The sequence below is a fragment of the Larus michahellis genome, chromosome 7 (genome assembly GCF_964199755.1).
Source record: "Larus michahellis chromosome 7, bLarMic1.1, whole genome shotgun sequence".
NCBI lineage: Eukaryota > Metazoa > Chordata > Aves > Charadriiformes > Laridae > Larus > Larus michahellis.
This window is the reverse complement of record NC_133902.1, coordinates 38377040-38398284: the sequence shown is the minus strand read 5'-3', so window position 1 is coordinate 38398284 and position 21245 is coordinate 38377040. Positions and strand designations below refer to the sequence as shown.

Genomic DNA, 21245 nt, shown 5'->3' with positions numbered 1-21245 from the left:
ACAATAGATACACTTTTTGTTGATACACACAAAGCTTATAGGGGACAGAGTTTTGCCAGTTCTTGCAATTTTTATCTTTACTCTTGCCGTAAGTGTTTTTGTGAAAGTTCCCAGCTTCAGCTCAGTATTATGCAGAATCTGAAATTCAATTTTCAAAGTCCCTTTATTTCCATACAAAGCAAAAGAAAACTGATCCCAGGATGCTCAGAAATTGGAACACAGAAAAGCTATAATTATTCCTGTCTAAAATCTCTTGCTAGTATTTTGAGTATTTGCACCTGGCCATGCAGAGAGCACGATGTCCAACTGTGATGCTGAGCTATCCACATAGGCTCCTCTGCAGTGTCCTCTGAGGAGCTTTGTCCTGCGGATCCACGCACAAGGAGGTGGCTTCCCCATGCCACACTGGTTACTGCTCAGGTGTCTTCAAAGATTTTGGTCTTTGCAGCCTCCCTGTTTCTGAGCAACACTGCAGGAGAGAGACCGACCCAAGCAGTGGCGCACTCATGTTCTCCTAGGCTTGGGCCATCAAAGCCTTCCAATGCAAAGCGAAGCTGGTGGTCCTTTGCCGGTTGTGCACTTGGGTGTTTCTGTTCCTGATGCAAGGTGAGAACAGTTCTCTGGTACCTGACAGTCCTGAGGACCAGAAGAGGCTTGAGGAGGCATTTGAGGGGGTTCCCTCTTGGACGAATCCATCAAGCCATGCCATAGGCAGGCCAGGTCAAGGGCAGACCTACTACCTGCACCCAAAAGGATGTGGGAGGTGGAGTGACGTGGCTGGGTAGACGTGGGCCTCCTGCAAAAGTGCTAGTACACCTATTTCAGTAGGGGCAAAAGTTGTCCTGGTGTGGCAAGGGTCTGTGCTAGGCCCGCTAGATCAAGTTTTAAGTGATACCCAGTGATTCAGGGCCCTTTGGGCAAAGCACCTTCCACCCGCCGCACTGGATGGTCCATGATACATTGCTGTCATCAGTTTGCAAGGATCACACTTGGCTCATGGCAAGGGAATGTGTTGGATGGGATGTGACATAAGGCATGTGACAGAGCCTGTATCTTCTCTGCTCAGTGCTCAGCTTCCTTTGGTTCTCTGAGAACATCTCAAGAATTGGTGCAAATTTACATGCAAACTCTTTGGATGAAGATGGTGCCCTTCGCAGGGTCTGTGAGTGAGCTTCGTGCACATGCACTGCATGTCCAGTTGTAGACAGGCCAGACAGGTTCAGGTCAGGGAGCCAGCCCTGTTCTTGGCCCCAAGACTGTCAGAGGTGCAGTCCTGGCTCTTGAAGGAGGAAATCAATTGCTCATGCCAGGTACCCCTGTTCCAGCCTGGGTATTGTCAACAGAGCACAGAGAGGGACAGGTATTACATATGCCCTGGCTTCCTCCCTGCTGCCTTGCAGAGCCAGGCATGTCAGCTCTTCAGGCTCACGTATGCAGCTGAAAGTGTGCTGCCGAAGGGCTTTGCCTAAGGAAATCCAGGTTTTCCTGTTTTCAGGGCAGACCCTTGTCTCCCTGTAACCGCCCATCAATTACTGCGGTACTAATAGGATGCTGGAGTATTAAATGCTGAGCAATCTGAACTGACCACTTGCTTCAATAGAAACTGCATGGTGCTCTGTGATGCTCTTTCTAACCCATTCGAAAGGCTTTGCTTTGAGCTTTGGGATCTTATTTGAATTTAAGTTCAGCACAGCCAGGTGAAGGTGGAGACTCTTGAGGTCCTGACTAGCCTGGACACTGCACAGGAGCATTGCACACCTCAGGGCGGTAACTGTAGCCAAAGCGCAGTGGGCTGAGTGCTAGGCAAGGAGTTCACATAATGATGTCCCTTAGATGTCTTTCTGGCTGTACAGCGCCATGTGTACAGTTTGCACATAGCACAGTTCAAAGCTATGTGATGGCTGAATCCCACACGAAGAAAGAAGCTGGACCTTGTGGCCCTCTTCCTGAGTGCTGCTCTTTCTCCGTTGTGCCTATGCTGGATGAGTGGGAAGGAACAGGGCAGTTAAGATTTCATGTCATTTTCTGAAGTCGCTCGGTTGATGTGTGTTTGGTTTTGGCATGAATCCCATGGTTCCTCACACATAAAAGTGGCAGTAAGATTTAAAATCAGTTTTTGGTCTTTACTTTTCTGTCCCTTGTTAGCTCTGTTCTTCTCTAGTGCAGTGCACATAGGAAAGCCAGGTAGCATTCAGAGACGCAGCCATTGCTAGCAAGCCCTGAAAATATTCTTTTAACGCTCACTTGCAGATGACAGGAACCCTGGGAACGTAAACCCACTTATTTTCCGCCCCATGGAAGAGGGAGTCAACATAGATTTCCCCAGCACCATACATTCGATCGCCCAGTTCCTAAACTCCACGCGGGAAACCCAGGACCCCAGCGTGTACACCCAGCTGGTGGCCACTTTGGCCTTTACCGCCGAAAAAGCCAAGTTTGCCACTGGAAATGAGCGGCAGGAGTGGATGGACTTGTTCATTGACACCTTCAAAATGGTGCACAGTGAGATCGTGGGGGACCCAGAAACCGTGCTAGGGCTTTGCTGACATGTCATTAGAGATGGTGGAGGCAGAGGTTGAGTGGAGGCGGTAATCATCTTTCCTTGTGTGCCTGTTTGACAGAGGGGACAGGTACATTCGTAGATGCTTTTAGTTTAGGAGAAACACAGGCAGTGAAGCAGCTTGGTAGCGCTCATTCGGGGCTGTGACACAAGGGGCAGTCCTATCTGGCTTGGCTGGCTGATGAGCATGGCGACTTTCTCCAGCAATGGCAAGAGATGCTCTTGTTTTGCCCACTGCTTTTCTGCAGAAGAACTGCACTGCCTCAGTCTCTGAGCCAGCCACACTTCTCCCCTCCAGCCCTCCTGTACTCCCACCCTGCTCCAGCAGGCTAGCGTGTCCCAGCCCTCAGCCACACACGAGCACCAGGCTCCACCCTGGATACTGCCAGCGCACATGTGGCTGAGGGCCAGAGTGAACCCCTTGTTTGCAGAGAGCCTAACGATGTGCTTTTCCCCTGCCTTCCTACGTATGTATTTGCTGACCACTTCTAAAGCATTTTCTGCGTCTTCTTGCTGGGTTACCGTGAAGGGTCTCTTCGGGTTCTGCAAACCATTTGTGTGGCAAGACTGGCAAAGCAAGGGGCATCTCCTCTCACCGCCGTGCGTGTCTCTGTACAACTAATAAATAGACAGCTGGGAATATTGAGGGGAAAGAGCAAACAGTACAGGAGAGGGGTCAACCCTGACTTTCCATCGAGAGCACCAAAACCTGGGGAGTGCTTCTCTCAGAATCTGTATGAGCTTTCTCTGTCTTTTTCTCTGCTTCTACATTTGTGTTTCTTCTGTCTTAATTAGCAACACATGCCTGTTTATATCCAAGAGGCAGACGTTATATAGGACCGGGCAGTCTAAAGCAAAAATCCATGACTGCACAGTAAAACCTCTGTGATACATTACGTGGACTATTCAAAAGCAAGTATTTAAACTTGTAGTATAAACCATTCAATCCATACCCAGTGCTAGTTTGGTTCAGAAAGACTAGAGACCCACCACTTGCTCTATGGGTACGTGCGTTTAGATGAGGAGTGATATTTCCATGAGCTCAGCTGACCCTGATTTTCACAAAAAGTCAGGCAGGTGATTGTCATTCCTGCCTCCAGAATAACTACTACCCTTTCAAGCTGTAAGAAAAGAAAACGGCATTTCATGTGCAGACACAAGAGTAGAAGTGTTTACTGCCGGCAAGTGAATTTTGCAGCCTCTCAAACTGACATGGTATTATTGCAATAAAGTATACTGAGCAAATGTCATATTTAATGGGCAGAAGGGAGATGTACCTTCAAAAATGTGATTGGGCTATAATGTTTCCAGGCGTGCAAAGTGGAGCCAGTTGCGAAGCTCAGACACGGGAACTGGAATGAGGAACTTGCCCACTTGGAACTTCTTGCAGTGTTTTCAACATCTGGGGCTTGCCAGTTTAGGCTAGAAGCCGTCCGGTGATGGGCATGCAGGAGAGGTATTTGTGTCACCCAGCACATGAGCGGGTCAGACGAGCTGCACAAAAATAGTCTTTCTCCCAAGGTTTCAGCAGTTTTTGTTCCCAGTCTATAGGGACAGGGGGCTCAGAGAACTCTACCGTTGGTGTATAATGGAGGGAAAATTGTTCAGAGGACTTTAAATGGTGTACTTAGAGTTTCAGGGAAAGGCAAGAGGATGAGGATCTGCCTGTGTCTGAGTCCATATGCTAGCGTCTTGTCACAATCTACATATTCTAGGTAGTCTGTGCAAAGCCAACTCCCTACTCTGTTTTGGTTTTTACCCCAAAAGTAGTGTGTGATCAGCCTGCTGGGATGCAAGTAAGAAGACTGAAGTCAGAGTAGTTAAGCCGCTCCAGCCATGATGCTAGAGGAAAAGCACCAAAGAAACACTGATCTGAAGAGAACATCTCAGGGCGGGGACGTCTTGCTGAACAAGACAAGAATTCAGCAAGACTTCAGCAAAGGGGGGTTAGACCTCATCACAGGGGCTGTTTATTTCATTTCCTTCGGAAATATTTCCTGGCAAAGACTTACAACATTGGAAACAAAGTTTTTACCTCTCAAAAACCTTCAGCTCATTATGGGAAAAAAAAAAAAAGAGAGAGAAAATGTCTCTTTGCCTGAGCAGTATTTGCATTGGCCCTTGTAAAACAGAGGTAAGTGGGTGTAGTGGTGTTTTGCTAACATAATCCTGGGTAATCCCTCTGACAAAACCAGATAGATTTCATCGTTGCAGCAGCTCCTTCAGCAAAGCTCTTGGGTAAAGGAAGGACACAGATCAGGGGGTGGTGAAGGGACAGTCGCACACCCTCAGAGACATGGAGAGGGGGGCTGTGTGGGTGTGGTGTGAAAGGGGTACCCCCAGAAAGGGCTGGGAGATCAGTCCCGATCTCCACTGTCAATGCTGTGAGACAATAGGGGAAACACAAGTTACCCAGGTTTTAGAAGAAGCCGGAACATGATGTGAATGGGTGGGGTTACTTTGACATGCCCGTAACTGTATGGGTTGCTAATGGCAGGAAAATTGATGGTATTTCTGCTTTTTGTGCTATCTCTGTTAGATGTCCTCAGCTGTGTCCTAGTGCATGGTATGCAGTACAGTGAGCTGCAGGCGTTCGTGCCTTGCTGTAAGCTAAATGAGAAGGACTGGTGTTCCAATTATAAAAGCATGATGTGAAGATTTCAGTTGGCCTGATTCGTGGTGGTGCCTCTGAGAGCTTATCTCCCAGTTAAGGATGAGAATCTTGTTCCTTGATGCAGCAAAGGGCGCTCATGTCCTCAGCCTCCCAGAAACAGGAACAAGCCACAACTGAAGCGTGACACTGAACAGGACAAACCCAAGGTTTTGCTGCGCTGCCTCGCATATGTTATGTTCTCATGGGATAACTTATATGTAAAGGCGTCTTATCACACATTTTGAAGGCAAGACTCTCCAGCTGTGAGGGCTGAGCAGCAATCAGAGTGTCTCTGGGGTGTGCTCCTGCAGTTGAGGCTGCCTCGAGAGCCAGAAGTGTGTTATGCTCTCACTGAAGCTCCATGGAGTGATGCTACTCAGCCCCGGTCTGCTTAACTAGGAGCTCTTAAGGTTTGCTTCGGGTCATGTGGGAGGTGGGTGGATCTTGCCTGTTGTTTCAAGGAACATGACTACATGTAGACAAGCATTGGGGGAGACAGACTGGTAACACTTCTCCAACGCGATATGCAGCCCTCACTCCCACCCGCTTGTTTCCACCTGCTTTTGCAGACCCTGCATAGATTTCAGACTGTGTGGTTGCAAGGGGCATGCCTGCCTTCCTTTTCCTCTCTATGACTGCACAGCGCAGGTGAGGACCGGGAGTGCAGGTACTGTCAAGGCAAAGTATCCTTGTGGCAGCAGTACCTGCATACCAGGAACTGCAGCACCAGCGTACCTTTAGACAACATTTCTCAAGGAAGGTTGGGCAGAGGTGAGTATTTACCTTTATTGCTGTAAAGGAGTGGAGTTTCACAGTTGAATTTTGAAATGTGATATTCAAAAAAGCTCATGGGGGAAAAAAGCATCACTTGGAGATTGGTTTCTACTGCAGTCAGAACTGGCATTGCAGAAGCCTGTTGTTCATAGTAAGATAATATACAGTAAGCACCATTCACAGAATCACAGAACGGCAGGGCTGGAAGGGACCTCTGGAGATCATCTAGTCCAACCCCCTGCCAGAGCAGGGTCACCTTAGAGCAGGTTGCACAGGAACGTGTCCAGGTGGGGTTTGAATGTCTCCAGAGATGGAGACTCCACCACCTCTCTGGGCATCTTGTTCCAGTGCTCTGCCACCCACAAAGAAAAGAAGTTCCTCCTCATGTTTAGGTGGAACTTCCTATGTTCAAGTTTGTGCCCATTACCTGTTGTCCTGTCACTGGGCACCACTGAAAAGAGCCTGGCCCCATCCTCCTGACACCCACCCTTTAAGTATTTATAAGCATTGATAAGATCCCCCCTCAGTCGTCTTTTTTCCAGACTGAAGAGACACAAATCCTTCAGCCTTTCTTCGTAAGAGAGGTGTTCAAATCCCCTAATCATCTTCATAGCCCTTTGCTGTCCCCTCTCCAGCAGTTCAAGGCATGCTATTGTTGTAGATATGTTTTACAGTGTGGGCTAAGGAGAAATGCTAATCTACAAGGTATGGGAACATGATACAGAACCAACCACAGACTTTTGTGATGTCCAATGAGCTAGGTTAAACCACAAGTACCAGCAGAAGTTCCTATATCAGGTTTGACTGTTTTATCATGGATGGAAGTGATGCCAAATAGTCTGCAAATTCAACGAGCAGAGCTCCTGCTACGCTATCTTGTGCTGTTGGATACTGTCTCTGTAGTCTCAAGAGTGCATGGGTCTATTTTGCTTAAAATATAACTTCACTGTTTGCCGAATGTTGACTATACACACAGCACTAATGTACTAAACAGTGATCTGTTTGTTGCTCAGCTCATACAAGGAGTTACGCCGGATCAGCACCCTGCCATGTTGAATCCGGGTGTAACAGCATTCGGCTCTGAGGGAGCACTTTGTCAAGTTGGATTTGCTCATAGTACGGAAATTCAACCTACTGTGGTACTCCTATCCCAAAAGTTACCCCTCATTGCCAGAAATGGTTGCTCAAGCTGGGGCCACTCCAGAATCTCCTATTCCTTGCCAAGTCATGCTACACAACATGACATTGGCTCCAGTACTTCACCCTTTTGAGATTCAGTCTTAGAGCCAAAGAATTGCTTGACAGTGATGTGGCCATTGCCCTGCCCACTCAGGGGGTGGCAAGCCGCGGCACGTACATTACAAGTCAATACTGCTGTTGCAATCATATTCCTGGCTAGTGCTTTCAGCAGAAAAAGAAACTCAAAGAAGAAGAAAATTCAATAGTACTGTAATGTAAGTGTTTCTTGGAGTAGCATTGCATGCAGAGGAACACCAAAGGCAATATGTATAACTACTGCAAAGGAACAAAATAATGGTCCCTAACTAACAGCTGTTTCCAAAGATTGCTATTTTCTTCTCCCTTTTTTTTCTGAATTCATTCACTGTCTATATTTATATGCCAACATGCCCACTTTGTGGACAAGTGCTGTTCTGACTGACTGAAGAACAATGTCCCACTGTGTTTCACTTGAATATTGGTCTGTTATATATTACAAAAGCTGCTTTAAGTACAGGTTCATCAGCAAGGATAGTCTTGTTTTCCAACCATATGACCTAACCTTGATAAACTCTTCAGGAATTAGTGATTGCTGATTAAACTAATCCGGGTGAAAGCTATGAATATGGCTTTTGTCCTACAAACCTATGTGTGAAGAGTAACTCTGAAAGTAAACCACTCTCTAGAAGCAACTGAGAGGTTTGCAGACACTGCCTGACATCGATCTCTGAATATTCCTGTTACAGATAAGAGCTGGACATTGCTGTAAAAAGGTGAATGTAATTCTGGGTCTGAAATGTACAAACCTGTCTAATCTCATGGGTGCTTGTGGAGGTCTGTCATAGGCCTCAGAATTAACATTCTTTAAGACATAGTGCCCAGGAGGTGAGGGAATCAGAAGCAAAGCTCCTACATTACCAGCTGCAAAGGCAGGCTTTGGCAGCAGCGTGGGGCTGGTCCTTCTTTGGACAAAGATGCACGGAGGTGACTCCAGCCCAAACTGCCCAGGGCAAGCTCCAACCTTATTGTGTAGGCTTTCTTACACTTCCAACCCTTGTTGTCTTCTTTCTCCTGCAGAGCTTGCAGTGGCCCAGTGCACACAGCGCCCTGTTGATGTCGTCTTCTTGCTCGATGGCTCTGAAAGGATCGGAGAGCAGAATTTCCACAGGGCCCACCATTTTGTGGAGGAGGTGGCCCGACAGCTCACGCTGGCCAGGAGCAACAGTGACAACATGAATGCCCGGATTGCGCTGCTGCAGTACGGCAGTGAGAGAGACCAGGATGTGGTCTTCCCACTGACCTACAACCTGACGGAAATCTCCAACGCCCTGGCGCAGATCAAGTACTTGGACTCATCCTCCAACATTGGGTCAGCCATCATACATGCCATCAACAATATTGTGCTCAGCCCGGGAAATGGGCAGCGACTCGCCCGGCGCAATGCTGAGCTCTCCTTTGTCTTCATCACTGATGGCATCACAGGAAGCAAGAACCTTGAGGAGGCCATCAACTCCATGAAGAAGCAAGATGTCATGCCCACAGTAGTGGCTCTTGGGAGTGACGTAGACATGGACGTCCTGCTGAAGCTTGGCCTCGGGGACCGGGCAGCCATCTTCCGGGAGAAGGACTATGACAGCCTCTCCCAACCCAGCTTTTTCGACAGGTTCATTAGGTGGATATGTTAAATGAAGGGAGCGCACATGTCCTCCTCTCACCAGTATACACACCCCTGATATTATCTGTTTCATTTTCTTCCCCCTATATGGTTGCTAGCAACTCTGAGCTGGCCCAGAACAGCTGCCCTCTGGGTCCTCCTTTCTAGCCAAAATCCAGAGCTCTTTTTTGATTCTCATGATGAAAAGTTGTGTGTCTTACACTTATGGTGCTAATTAAAATGAAGATCAAAGCAGGATACAGAGCCATATGACATACTTCTGTAAAGCTTTACACACACTAAACCTTGCATACATATTGTAATCCTAGGAGGGCTTGTCAGAGAAGTGAGAAACCTTTCCAGTGTAGTAGGACAAATGATCATCTCTAATTTTCAAAAACTCAATATCCTTCAGCATCCTGTGAGGAGCTTTACCGTTGTGACATCCCGCATTCTTTAGCAAGCCTTTTTCCAGATTATCTCACCTTTTTTGTTCTCTCAGTACTTCTGTCCTGAAAACCAAGTGAGTTTATCACATCCTGCTTGAAATGGTCATCAACTTGCTTTCCTTTTGCATGGCCCTTGGTGGCTTGCTCTTCTTTCTTGGGAGCAACGGGATGATGAGAGGTGGTGCTGCCTTCTACAGTTGTCTGCAGATGCTCCTTTTGGGTCTCCTTCGGGTCTCTATCTATCCTAAATTTCACAGATTATCTTTAAGATCTTCATTTTCCTGTGAGCCATATCTCCCTTTCTTCCTTCTGCCATTCTGACCTTCATCAGAACCAGTTCATTTATTACTGCACCCAAAATCCTGGCTGAGAGGGGTAGCATGCCCCAAAGCATCTCACAGAATACTGGGCAGCCACCAGAGCTGCCTCCCCCCTGCTCAAAGCAACCACGGTGCCTTTTTCCCACCAGTATCTGCTGAGCAATGTCCAGATTTGAACTTGAATTGCGCTGTCTGCAAAAATAAAGAAATAAACTCTTTTCACTGTCTTTATTCTGTAGTGTGTCTTTTTTTTATTATTTGTAATGAGCAGCTTATTTTCCTGGTGCTAAGCTGTTAAGGCCAGATAACTTTGCATTCTGCCTCTCCTTGCAAATGCTGGAGCACAAGGCTGGGATCCCTGCAATACAGGGGTCACAGGGCACCGCTGAGGACCTGAAGGACCACAGGATGCTAGTGGGGTTCCTCCAGTTCTTCCTGCTGCTTACAGCAGTCCCCTTGCAGACCTGTTCCTCTGTCCCCACACCCCCCCAGTGCCCATCAAACTGTGGTGTCTCAGCACGACAAAGACCCTATCTTCACTCCTCACCTGCTTCGTTTTCCTCACCTGTTCATGGGTGAGGAGAGCAGAGGTCCACAGGTGCACCTCTCTGAGGAGGGCTGTGCCCTTCCCCACCCACCCTGAAGGTGGCATTGCACCTGGGTCAGCCTTTACCCACACTTTCTTCAGCCCCTCTTCCATCCAAAAGTTGTTTGTCTCAAGGCTGGATAGCGGGGCAGGGGAACCTTCCAAGGACAGGGGTAAGGTTACATCCATGGCGGTGGAAGTGGGATGTGGAGGAGGTGCTGGACAGAGCTTGGGTTGTCCGTAGGGGACCCCAGGGACAGGGTGCAGAGGAGCCAGCAGCACGGGTGCAGGGAAGGGCATGGCAGTGGGCAGCTGTGCCCACGTGTGCTGCAGTGTCACTGCCATGTTTTCCCTTGTTTGGAAAGGAGAGCTGTCAGGGAGCTTCGAGGGCCACAGGATGAAACACGACTGCATCCAGAGAGGAGCCGCAGGAGTGAACTACCACTGCCCCAGCACGCACGCACCCCCAGCCAGCAGTGCAACAGGGACGAACAAGGCTGCACTGGCAGTGAATCTGGCTGAGATGGGCTGCCCCACCTCCTTTGGAGATTCCTTCTGCCACAGTAGGCTTCTTGTGTGTATGCCACTGGGTCCAGCAGCCAGTCACGCTGGCTGGCGGCCAAGCCTTCTTGATAATGGGGCTGGGAAGGATCCTCTTGAGCCATTACAATGGGCAAAACAAAAATAAAAGGGCAGCAAAAGCAGCCCTGTGTTAAAATTGTTGTGGTGAAAGCACTGCCAGGCTTTTAACCTTTCTTAGTGAGCATGCCACAATCCCATGGCCATGGCTCAGAGGCTTCAGAAAGAGAGCTCACTACTTTTTCGTATTAATTATTACCCTGGTGTGGAAGATGGCAACCCATACAGCTCAGCAAGGGGAAAGTTATGGCATTCCTTGGCCAGCCGTTCCGCTACAGCTGGGAAAGGTCATGCAAAATGTAAGGACTTCTATGGGCCTTGAGATCCACGTTCACAGCTGACATCATTGCAAAGGAAAAAACACTCAGACACCGGCAGACTGCAAACCAGCATATGATACTACCCGCGCTGCTACCTGCAGCCCCAGGGGTGACTTGCAGTGGACTCTCCCGAAATACAGAGGGTGGAGCTGCTGCCCATCATCTCAAAGCAATTCCAGGTCAAAGAATTTACAAGAAAAAAACAAGAAAATCACTCAGTAGGCAAAACGCCACTCTAAGAGAAAGAGGAAAGGAGCAGAGCAACATGCAGGTGGTTCCCACGGGGCGTTCAGCTTCATGTTTCTTCTCTTCACCACCGTGCAAGTGGGAGATGTCCTCTTCAGTCAGAGTCAGAACTGCTGCTTGAGCTGCTTGAGCTGCCGGAGTGCTGGAGGAGAGAAAACAACTTTAGGGTAGCGTGGAAACAACCTTCTTTCACACCATTTCTGATAGGTGTTAGCGATCCTGTGGTGGGTGCCCGTTCCTGGTGCCCAGCTGGGTCCAGGTTGAGCCTGCAGCAGTGGTGGTTGCAGACCCACCTCTCCCCAGGTGTCTTTGCATGCTAGCAAAAAGGGTGCCCTCGGGTTTGCGCGCTGGCTGGATTGCAAGGTCATTAGTTAATGTCAAGGCCCTGGGGGCCACGCGGAGGGTGAGCCTGCGTGGAAGTCAGCACAGCACCAGGGCCTCAGACAGCAAACCCCAGCCAGGATACCTGGACTTGAAGACAAAATGGCTACTAATAACATCAGCACAATGTTTATTGCAATGCTGTTATAACCTACGTCTTACAGTTTGGAGCCATTATTTTTCTGCTTAGAGAATACAATTATGGACATATCGTGGGAGGGCTGGTTTTTTTATTATTATTTTGCAAAGTTGTTCAGGCCAATTAAGCAAACTCCAGAAGGGTTCTGCCTTCTGCCAGCAAGGCCAAACATCAAGACAGATCACTTTCAGAGCTGTTACACACTGAGAGGAGCTGATGGTTTGCTTTGTTTGGAAAATGCTTCTACTGGGAGCATTTAAATGGTGGAATTGGGGTTTTGTTTAGCAGTCCCTCACTCAGACCTACTCCCTGCAATAGCATTTTCTGCAGCATCTACTCTGGCACAGAGAATTGCTTTTTTATTTGTTTGTTTGGGGTTGGTTTTGTTTTTTAAGAGGGAACTGAACTGCTCGTCTGCTGCAGGACACTGAGCAAATGTCCCTTACAGAGGCACGACTTGCTTTCTGGTGAGCAGGACAAAGTCCTGGGATTTAATACACTGTGTGGTCCACCCTGAGCTGTGTCACTGTTTCAAATGGCTTCAAGGAATTTCATGGATCAGATTTCAAAAGAGTTGCTTGAAATGACTCATGCTTGCCTATTTATTAACCAAACAGGAGTCTCCATGTCTAAAAAAAGCCACTGAGGTGTCCGCAGCCTGCTCCAGCCACCGCAGGGTGGAAGGGGGAGCTCCAGCTGCCCAGGCTGGACGCTCTGGTATGCATGAGGGGGTCCAAAGGACCACAGCAGAGATTCCAAAAGGTCCACTGCCCCCTCACTCTTACCTTCCCTCCATGGTGCTTGGAGTGCTTCTTCTTGTGCTTCTTATGGTGCTTGTGATGGTGGCCAGGGGGGCACCCTGGCATTCCCGGTGGTCCTGGATAGGGGTGCCCATGGGCATGATGACCCTGTGGGGGGTGCCCATGGGGGTGCTGCCCCTGTGGGTAGGGGCCAGGTGGAGGGGGGCCACAGGGATAGCCGCCTGGGGGTGCTGGGGGATAGGTTCCAGGAGCACCAGGTGGCACTGCAGGGTAGCCAGGGTAGGGACCTGCTGGGGTGCCCGGACCAGGGTATCCTGGAGGGGCAGGTGGGCAAATTTGCAGTTGTGGTGGTGGAACCCCTCCGGGCATGCCTAGGAAGAAGAGGGTGGCTGTTAGCAAGCAGAGGCAGGTTCTCCCCAGACAGGCATTGCAAGGAACTGGTGTACACTTGCACCCAAAGGACGCTCCCAGTCTACCAGCTCTCCTCACAAATGATGCCCCACTCCCCTTTGGTATGCAGGTAATCCACCAGGGTGCCTGTGGCAATTGCACTGAGCTCCTCTCCGAGCCCCGATGGCTGTGTGGTACCAGCACCCCTGCCCAGCCCCACGGCCCCTCACCTGGATTTGGGTTCCACATTCTTCGCGGCAGCCAAGCTGCAAGGGAAGGACAGGCACCGTCAGTGCTCCCTCACGACACCTCCTGTCATGGGCAGGTCATCACCCTTCCAGCAGCCGGGACCCAGCTCCTCTGCCCCACATGTCTGCCCCAGGCAGAGACCATGCTCGCTTCCCAGGGAGCGCCGTCCCCCGCAGACCCCAACAGATGCCCCATCTCTTTGAGTGACAGTGCCAATCCCGAGAGTGACTGTCCCCACCTCTGTGCACACCCAAAGCCCAGGAATGTGGTTTCCATTATTAATGGAAATAATAACCCAACTCGGGCTGAGGCTGGATTCCCAGCCCATGTCCTTGTGGACCACGAGGAGTGGGGACACCATGTCTTGGTGCAGGGCAAGCCATGGGGACAGTGCCCCCTGACCCGTGCGTGCCTGTGCTCCCACTGCCCCTGTGCTTCCCGGCTCCCCTGCACCCCACCAGTCACTGCTGCCTGGGGAAGACGCTTTCACTCACCAGACCTGCAAAAAAGCTCCCAGCAGAGGAGATGCTGGCAGCACTCTCTGAAAGCACCGCTGCCAGCAGCACCCCTGATCGCTGTCCTCAGCACGTCTCTCCTGGGGTGGCAGGCACCTGCTAAATACCAGGGCTCTGCCCAAACGAGGAGGGGTGTGGTGGGCAGGGGTTGACACCACACCACTCCCTGCACCATGACCGTCACCATGGGCACGCAGGAAACGTCAACACACCACCGCTCCTAGCTGGCACAAAGGTCCCACCGGGCTGATAAAAACAGCGGCTGGAGGGTGGTGGTTTCGCCTCCCAGCGTCAGGTGATGAGGTGAGTCAGGCGTCCCCACCATGAACCCTGGCTCAGTGCTCCCAGCACGGGCACAGTGTCCGGGGGTGGAGGGGAGGAACGACAGGGAGGGGGTCACCTGCCTGCAGGCACCGCTGTGGGACAGTGGAGCTCAGGGTCCAGCTAATGTGACACTGTTCAGGGTGCTGCCATGGTGTGTGGGTGGAGGAGGTGATATCTGCTGTCAGACACAGTCAACAGAGACAGGAGGCAGGACTGGATGTGCCAATGGTCAGGTCTTCCTCTCAGGGGGTCTATGAGGAGGGGGCAGAGCCCCTCCCATCCTATCCCATCCCCATCTCCCCGCTAACACCCCTGATGCTGCCCTGCATTTGACAGCACTCTCTTCCCAGGCCAGCGAGCAATGCGACAGGCCAGCCTCATGATGTACCATCAAAAAGACACCTTGCAGAAAGGGACTGCACCAGGTCTTGTACCAACCCTGCAGACAGGGGACTGTCTCAGTCGGGGTTCCAGGCGCAGAAACACACAGGTGTTGTGGGGTCAGGAGGTGCACGTGCGCAGGCATCTCCTCCTGGGCAGTGCCGTAGGATCCCTGTTGTCATCCCCTTGTGGCCCCAGGCACTGTCAGCCCAGCTGCCTCCTTCTGCCCCGGGGATGGGGGGATGAAGACTGGGGTCTGAACCCCAGACAGCTAAAATCACCCTTGGCCAGGGAAAGGCTAGGAGGGGACATGACTCTGGGATCTGCCTGAGTGGAGCAGGTCTCCCGAGGCAGATAGCAAAGGAGCCCAGGAGGGATGAGCATGTTTCCCAGCTGTATTTGCCACTCCAGAGACCCCAGTCCATCCCTGAGACCCTCTCAGGGTGCTCGCTTCTCCAGCAGTGACAGCACAAGTGCAGAGCCTTGCTTCGCCTCCTCCAGCATCCCGGAGACCTTCTGCGACATCTGCATGGGGAGGGAGAAGGTGCATCATTTGCCGCTTGACAAGACAGAAGAGCTGTCCACCGCCCACCCCATGCATTCTGTTGGCGGCCAAGGGAGGGGGTACCTGGGCATGAGGGGTCCCAGGGGCTTCACCTCGATCTCTGTCCCACCTCACCCCCCCGACCAGGGTTGAGGCAGATGCACAGCCCAGGCTTACCGCAAGCTTGAACTTCTCATCCGTTATGTCTTTGAGGTTGATCATGACGTTGAAGTAAGCTCCGAACACAGCCGCTTCCAACATTTTGGCTCCCACCTAGGAAAAGAGGCTTGCGAGAATCTCTCCTGCTGAACCAGAGCACTCGCATACAGTCCTGCAGCAGGGCAGGCCCTTATGCTGCAGGACTCCCACCCTCTGTGACACAGTGGCACACAACGCTTTCCAACACGGTATTTTCAGGATGTGGCTCCAGCATTGGGAACCATTCATGGCCTTGCCACACAGGTGGGAAAACTCGGGCAAGGGCTGGTGCAGATCAGCTCTCCTACAAGGGTTGCAAACTGCAAAGAAGTTAGTGGGTGGAAACCACTGGCCAGTTTGGGAAGCACAGCTGGAGAGGTGCAACCCAGAGGTCAGGACAGGATGGGACACCATGCAGGGAAAAGTGGTGAGCCCGTCAGCCTCCAAAGCCCCAGCCCAGGGCCATACCTGGATGTCAGATTTGCAGGCCAGGTTGCAGTGACGTGCTAGCTCCTTCAGAGCAGGCCAGAGCCCACTCACCTTCTCTGCCAGGGCACAGGGCACCCTCACGGCTGTCTTCAGCCCCTGTTGCATGGCAACCATGCGTCTGGGAGGGGGACAGCCCCAGGTTGAGCGCTGGGTGGCCATACTCCCCCGGTCTGCAAGTCCCCACCATCCCAGCTCACCTCTCCCGCTCTTCAGGGGTGTTTTTTGGCAGCTTCATAGCTTCCTGCAGGCAAAGAAAAGCAGATCTTGCTGCTGTTTGCTCCAAGACCTCGCACGTCTTGCATCAGGGGCCAGGGCAGACTTGATAGCTCCCATGCTCTTGCAAACCTCCATCGGTGATGATGTCCCTTCCCCTGGCCCTCACTTGGGCCAAGCTCACTGCCCTGCTCCTAAGGACACTAGCGAAACGTGATGCCGGGCCCCTCCCAGCTGGAAAGTGCCCCACTTCCCCATGGGACATCTGCCGCTGGTGGCACCTCACCATGTAGCTGCTGAAGGCGCGGGAGTCGGCATCCACCATCGCCACCAGCTCGTCCATGGCCTGGTGGAAGGGGGGGATCAGCTTCCTCATGATGGGGTCCAGCTCCTCAAACTGCCGCTTCCCATAGCTCATCAGCCCCACCATGCAGCCCAGTGCCGCTCCCTGCAAAAGCACAGGGGGAAGTCCTCCAGCAGGAAACAGCGCCCACTGCTACTGCCATGTTGGCTCCCCTCAAAGGCTTGGCACACCCAGAGGACCCTCCAGGCAGGCAGGGACCCCCTCCTGGTGTGGGGCACATACCAGGGCGGCTGCGGCTGCAGACACAGAGCCTCCTCCTGGCGCTGCGGACCTCCCACCAACTGCTCGCACGAAGGTGCCCAGTGGCTTGGCCACCAGCCCTCTGTCCGCCTCTCCTGCCTGCACCAGATACCTGTGGCACAGAGGCCCTGTGGGTCAGAGCCCTCTAGGTGCAGGGACACCCACCACCACCACCTGGTCCCTTCTCACCCGGCACTGCCCTCTCCAACAGGTTTTCATCCACCCCTTGGCTCTGCGGGTGGCCGAGAAGGGGACTAGGCCAAAAAAAACGAGTGGAAAAGTCAGGGAGAGGACACATGGGGGCAGCCAGCCAGCTGGGGAGCGCATGTCCTGGTGGTGTGGGGGGTGCAAACAGCGTTTGGTGGGACAGAAACACGCCTGCAGCCATGTCCCCAGGCAGGGACAACAAGGGCTTGAAGCGCAAGTCCTGATTTCACCTTGTCACAGGTGGATTTCCCTTCCTCTACCCCCACAGACATGCATTTTACACCAGGCGCTGCACCATGGCATCTCTCCTTGGAAGGCAGCATGTGAGCCAGAGGCATTGAAATTTGGGCTGGGGATAGGGTGGAGGATTTAATGTGTACATGCTCAAGTTTGGCCATGGATCCTGCTCCCACTGCCTGCCTGAGTCACCCCACATTCACAACCATCAGCATTTGGGAGCAGGGACCACCCCATGCCTGCACAACACCCAGCAGAGGTGTCCGCTGGGTGCGAAGAGGAGTTGGTACCACTCCCCAAACAAGCTGAATGCAAGAGGCAGGCAGCAGGATCCCCCCATCCAGGCAGGGTTGGGCACCATGATGAGAAGCAGGATGGGGGTCCCTACTCGATGATGCGCTCCTGGGGGTGAAACGGAGACAGGGAGTCCAGGCCCAGCCGGCTGACCACCTGCAAGGAGCAGCACACCCATGTCACAATAAGTCCTGTTGCATCCTCATTCCTTGCTGTTAATTAACCGTGGGTGATCCAGCCCTAGGACAGCGTTGCTCAGGCCACCACCCAGGCAGAGGACAGCCAGCGTCACCAGCCCGTCCCATCCCAGACTTGGGGGCGGTGTGCAGCTGCCTGCAAATGACTGGAAACTCCACCGATAAATAATTAGCTTGCCCTTATCTAGCACGTTCCCCATAGGGTGGAAAAGTCCCTCCCTCCTGCAGCTGAAAAACAGAGCTTGTCTCCTCATTGCCAGTTTACACTGGTCCTGGAGCAGTTCCCCATAATGCCACACACTGTCCTTGAGCTCTGGGGAGGTCTCCTTCCACTCCTGGCCTCCATGCAGGCAAGCTGGGCAGCTTCTGCCCACACTCTGTCCTCACAGAATGGGCTCTCTGCTCTTTGAGCATCTCAGCGTCCTCACGACAATAAAAGAACTTGTCCCATTCACTGTGCCCTCACAGCTTTCCAGGCACCGTCCTTGGACACAAGTGTCATGCCTGGGGGCTGTTGTGGTCCCAAATGTCTGCCCAGTGCCGCTTTGGGAGGCTGGGGGAGTGGGAGGGTGTCTCTCTCATGATCCCACCTTTGTCTTGGTACTAGGAGGAGCCACATTACCAGCCTGATCTTCTGTTCCTCTTCCAGGATGAAGAGTTTTTCCTTCTTGATGTAAAACTCGGCCGTGTCCAGCATGGCCTTCTTGGGGACAAGCCCCACCAGCTGGGACCCCACCACGGGGAGATTCAGTGCCTGCAAAGGACATCAGAAATATGCTGTCCCCAGAGCCATCTGCTCTGCTGCTGCTACCACCCAAGCCTTGTTGTCCTCATCCCTTCCCAGGACCTGGGAAGCTCATGGAAAATACTTCAGTGGAGGAGCTGGGAGCTAGCAGCAAGTTGCTGAGCTTTTGGGAGTTTTGTGCTATTCATTGCTCTGCCTAGCTTGGCTGAACTGAGCATGAGATCAAGCAGACCCTGCCCTGGGGATGGGGAGAAAAACTTGGAGGGAGACATTCTCTGTGAAGCCCCCACTGAAACAAGCATGATGTGCTGTCCCGTGCCACCCACCTTCGCATCTTGGCAGACCTCCTCGTAGACAGCATAGAGCGGCGTGGTCTCAAAGTCCAGCAGGTTAGTCGAAACCTGGGCTATATTCTCTTCCTCCAAATACCAGCCGATGCCCTGCACCCTCTTCAAGCGCCCAGGCTGTCAAGAACTTCTGCAGTCAAGGCATGGCCCAGGAGGCATGGGGGCAAGCAGGTCTGCTCCCAATGTGCCACTGTCATGGGACTACCTGGTCGGTGCCGCGACCCTGCTCGCGGATGTTGAGGGCGATGCGGTGAGCCAGCTCCTTAGTGCACAGCAGGTTGATGTTGTACGCGATAAGGAACGTCCGGGCACCTGTCACTGTGGCCCCCCACCGGGGGACAAAAGTTGGGGGCCCAAAATCAGGAGCCCACTCTGGTTTTGCAAGCTGGGGAGGAGGGAGGAGAGCACATGGGCTGGCACTGCCAAGCAGCATGAACCACCCTCCCAGGGACAGCATTTCCCTCCCCAGCTGGCATCTGCCACGGCCACCTCCATATTCAGCAGCACCCAAAGTGTTTCATCAGCTTCTCTTAGTATGAAGGGACTATGCCAGCCCCCAGCACCCTCCCCAAAGCCGGGGAGATGTGGCTTATCTCTGCCCAGTCCGTGCTGCCCAGCCGTGTGCTGCCAGACTCACCTTCTCGGGCAGCCCCTCATACTCCCCGGCACGGATGGTGGGCAAGGCTTTCCTGCTCTCCTGCCGCGCCGCCTCTCCATACAGGTAAACTGCAAAACAGAGCCAAGGGTGAGCGCTGCCAGCCAGGGGCTGGCGGTACTTATCCTAGTGGGGTCTGGTTTTGCCCATTTGGGAGCAAACCTCATTTTCTCCTTGGTTAATCTTTTGCAAAAAGTGTGCAGTTTCTCCGCAGCTGGAAGCACGTGGGGTGGGATGGAATGGGCAGAGGTTCCTGGCTCTCACTCACCAGGCACCCCCAGCTCTGCTGCCAAGCGCTGCCCGAAGACCTGGGCGCAGGTGACACACTCCTCCATGCTGACGTTCATCACCGGTACAAAAGGGCAGACATCCAGGGCCCCCATGCGAGGGTGTTCACCTGGGGATGGGACAGATATGAAGATGGGAGCTGGGACGAGCAAGCAGACGAAGAGGGAGGACAGCCCTTTCCCAGCCTCTTTTGCAAACTGAGCACTGCCACTGGGAGAAAAGATGTTTTTGTGGCAGTAATGTCTACTCCAGCCTCTCTGGATTGGGAGGATGAGCAAGAGCTTTGCATGGTCCCACCACCATCTGTCCCGGCAGCGCTGCTTGCTGTAGGTGCTTGGCTGTCAGCAGCTGATTTTAGCTCCAGCCATTCAAGGTGCACCTGGAGCCAACCATGCACCACAGCCAAGGGGTGCTCTGCACCAGGTTGGCTCCTGCACCACCCCGAGCTCACCCGTGTGCCGGCTCATGTCAATGAGCTGCCCAGCTGTGCGGGCTGCACTCAGCGCCCCTTCGACAACGGCCTCAGGAGACCCCACAAAGGTGTAGACGGTGCGGTTGGTGGAGGCGCCGGCATCCACGTCCAGCAGCACACAGCCGGGTGTCCGGGAGATGGCTTGCCCCAGCGCATCAATCACCTGCCGGACAGTGGAAGGTGGCAAGGCAGCTGAGCCAGCAAGACCCCCATCACAGCCCTGGCTTCGCAAGGTGGGGGATGCCTTTTCTCAGCTCTCCCGCTTCCCACCGGCACTGGGGTCGGGGATCAGTGGGGATGCAGCCCTGTGCAGCAAAGAATGCAGGATCCAGAGGCATGAGCATCCCACTCCTACCCAGGAAGTCTGGGACACTCCTGACTCCCAGCAAGCCCCAAACCCGCCATGGTGTTGGAGAGCTGCCTGGCTGCTGCTGCACGTCAGAGAGCACCATCACAAATTGCTATTCCTGAGGATATTGTCCCCTGCCAGATTCAAAACAGATTTGTCTCTATAAAGCCTGTTCCCTGGGGGAAGCAGTGGTTTTATTGCAATTTTAAGTTTGCTGAACTCCCCCAGCAGGGCCAAAATCCTGTCTAGGGCTGATGCCCATTAACCTGGACAGTGTGTTTTGGCACAACAACTGCAAGCGATATTTCTCTAAGGGAGTATGACAGACTGCCCCAAGCCCTGGTGCTACAGCAACCTGCAGGCACTGTGGAGGAGGGGGTCTGAGGCCCCACTTCTCACCAAGGGAGCTGGGGCTGCCTTTGGGCATTTTTGGCATTAGTCAGGCAGGGAAAGCTGCGCAGCACTTCAAAGAAGGCAGGGCAGAGTCTGGCAGCAGGTGCTGCCTGCATGGCCTCTCCGCCAGGGCAGCCCAGCCGTCTGCACCCCAGCATTGCCCACCCGTCAGCCCCTCCTCGCTTCCCTCACCTCCTTGTTATTCCCCTCCGAGAAGTTGGGGACACATTCCACCAGCTTGGCCATGGTCCCAGGGTCTGCGTGCACGCCACGGCCCTGCGCTCGGCTCCTTGCGCTCTGTGGGTTTTCCTGCCCTTTCCTGTCCCACTGCGGAGAAAAAGCCTCCCAGCACCCAACCCACTGCCTCTTCCCCATGCGGGGTTTCTCATTAACTGCATCGATCTGCATCCAGGAGACAGAACAGGTCTTGAATAAACAATGTGCTACTGACCCT

At 52.8% G+C, this 21245-nt stretch overlaps 2 protein-coding genes across 5 annotated transcripts in view; one reads left to right on the top strand and one right to left on the bottom strand.

Moving 5' to 3' along the window:
• The window catches only part of COL6A2 (collagen type VI alpha 2 chain), a 29218-nt gene extending 19359 nt beyond the window's left edge, over window positions 1-9859 (top strand). The window contains exon 28 of one of the 2 annotated variants that reach the window (XM_074593457.1): window positions 8283-9859. In XM_074593457.1, the coding sequence (XP_074449558.1) occupies window positions 8283-8890 (608 nt within the window). In that variant the 3' untranslated portion in view covers window positions 8891-9859. The other variant, XM_074593458.1, reaches the window with a different exon arrangement.
• A 1371-nt stretch (window positions 9860-11230) lies between these two features.
• On the bottom strand, window positions 11231-21138 carry FTCD (formimidoyltransferase cyclodeaminase). Of its 3 annotated transcripts, XM_074593460.1 has the most exons (17): window positions 20984-21138; window positions 20029-20212; window positions 19558-19686; window positions 19272-19360; window positions 18840-19019; window positions 18614-18751; window positions 18165-18296; window positions 17440-17501; window positions 16590-16719; window positions 16290-16451; window positions 15988-16031; window positions 15770-15908; window positions 15281-15376; window positions 13834-15084; window positions 13321-13356; window positions 12725-13071; window positions 11231-11561 (listed from the first exon to the last, which is right to left on the bottom strand). In XM_074593460.1, exons 1-14 carry the CDS (start codon window positions 21035-21037, stop codon window positions 14998-15000), a joined length of 1626 nt encoding a protein of 541 aa, XP_074449561.1. In that variant the 5' UTR covers window positions 21038-21138; the 3' UTR covers window positions 11231-11561; window positions 12725-13071; window positions 13321-13356; window positions 13834-14997. The 3 variants fall into 3 exon arrangements, with proteins under 3 accessions (XP_074449561.1, XP_074449560.1, XP_074449562.1); XM_074593459.1 differs by lacking the exons at window positions 11231-11561; window positions 12725-13071; window positions 13321-13356 and having other exon boundaries at window positions 14941-15084; window positions 15281-15908; XM_074593461.1 differs by lacking the exons at window positions 11231-11561; window positions 12725-13071; window positions 13321-13356; window positions 13834-15084; window positions 15281-15376 and adding an exon at window positions 15396-15621.
• Between the last annotated feature and the right edge of the window lie 107 nt (window positions 21139-21245).

Bases quoted from the DNA above. Each gene is read 5' to 3' on its own strand.
- FTCD (XM_074593459.1), bottom strand. From the start codon at position 21,037: ATGGCCAAGCTGGTGGAATGTGTCCCCAACTTCTCGGAGGGGAATAAC. The intron at 18,752-18,839 runs GTAGTCCCATGA...AGTTCTTGACAG, and splicing joins AGGGTCGCGGCACCGACCAG to CCTGGGCGCTTGAAGAGGGT. The intron at 17,502-18,164 runs GTAATGTGGCTC...TGCTCCTTGCAG, and splicing joins AGGAACAGAAGATCAGGCTG to GTGGTCAGCCGGCTGGGCCT.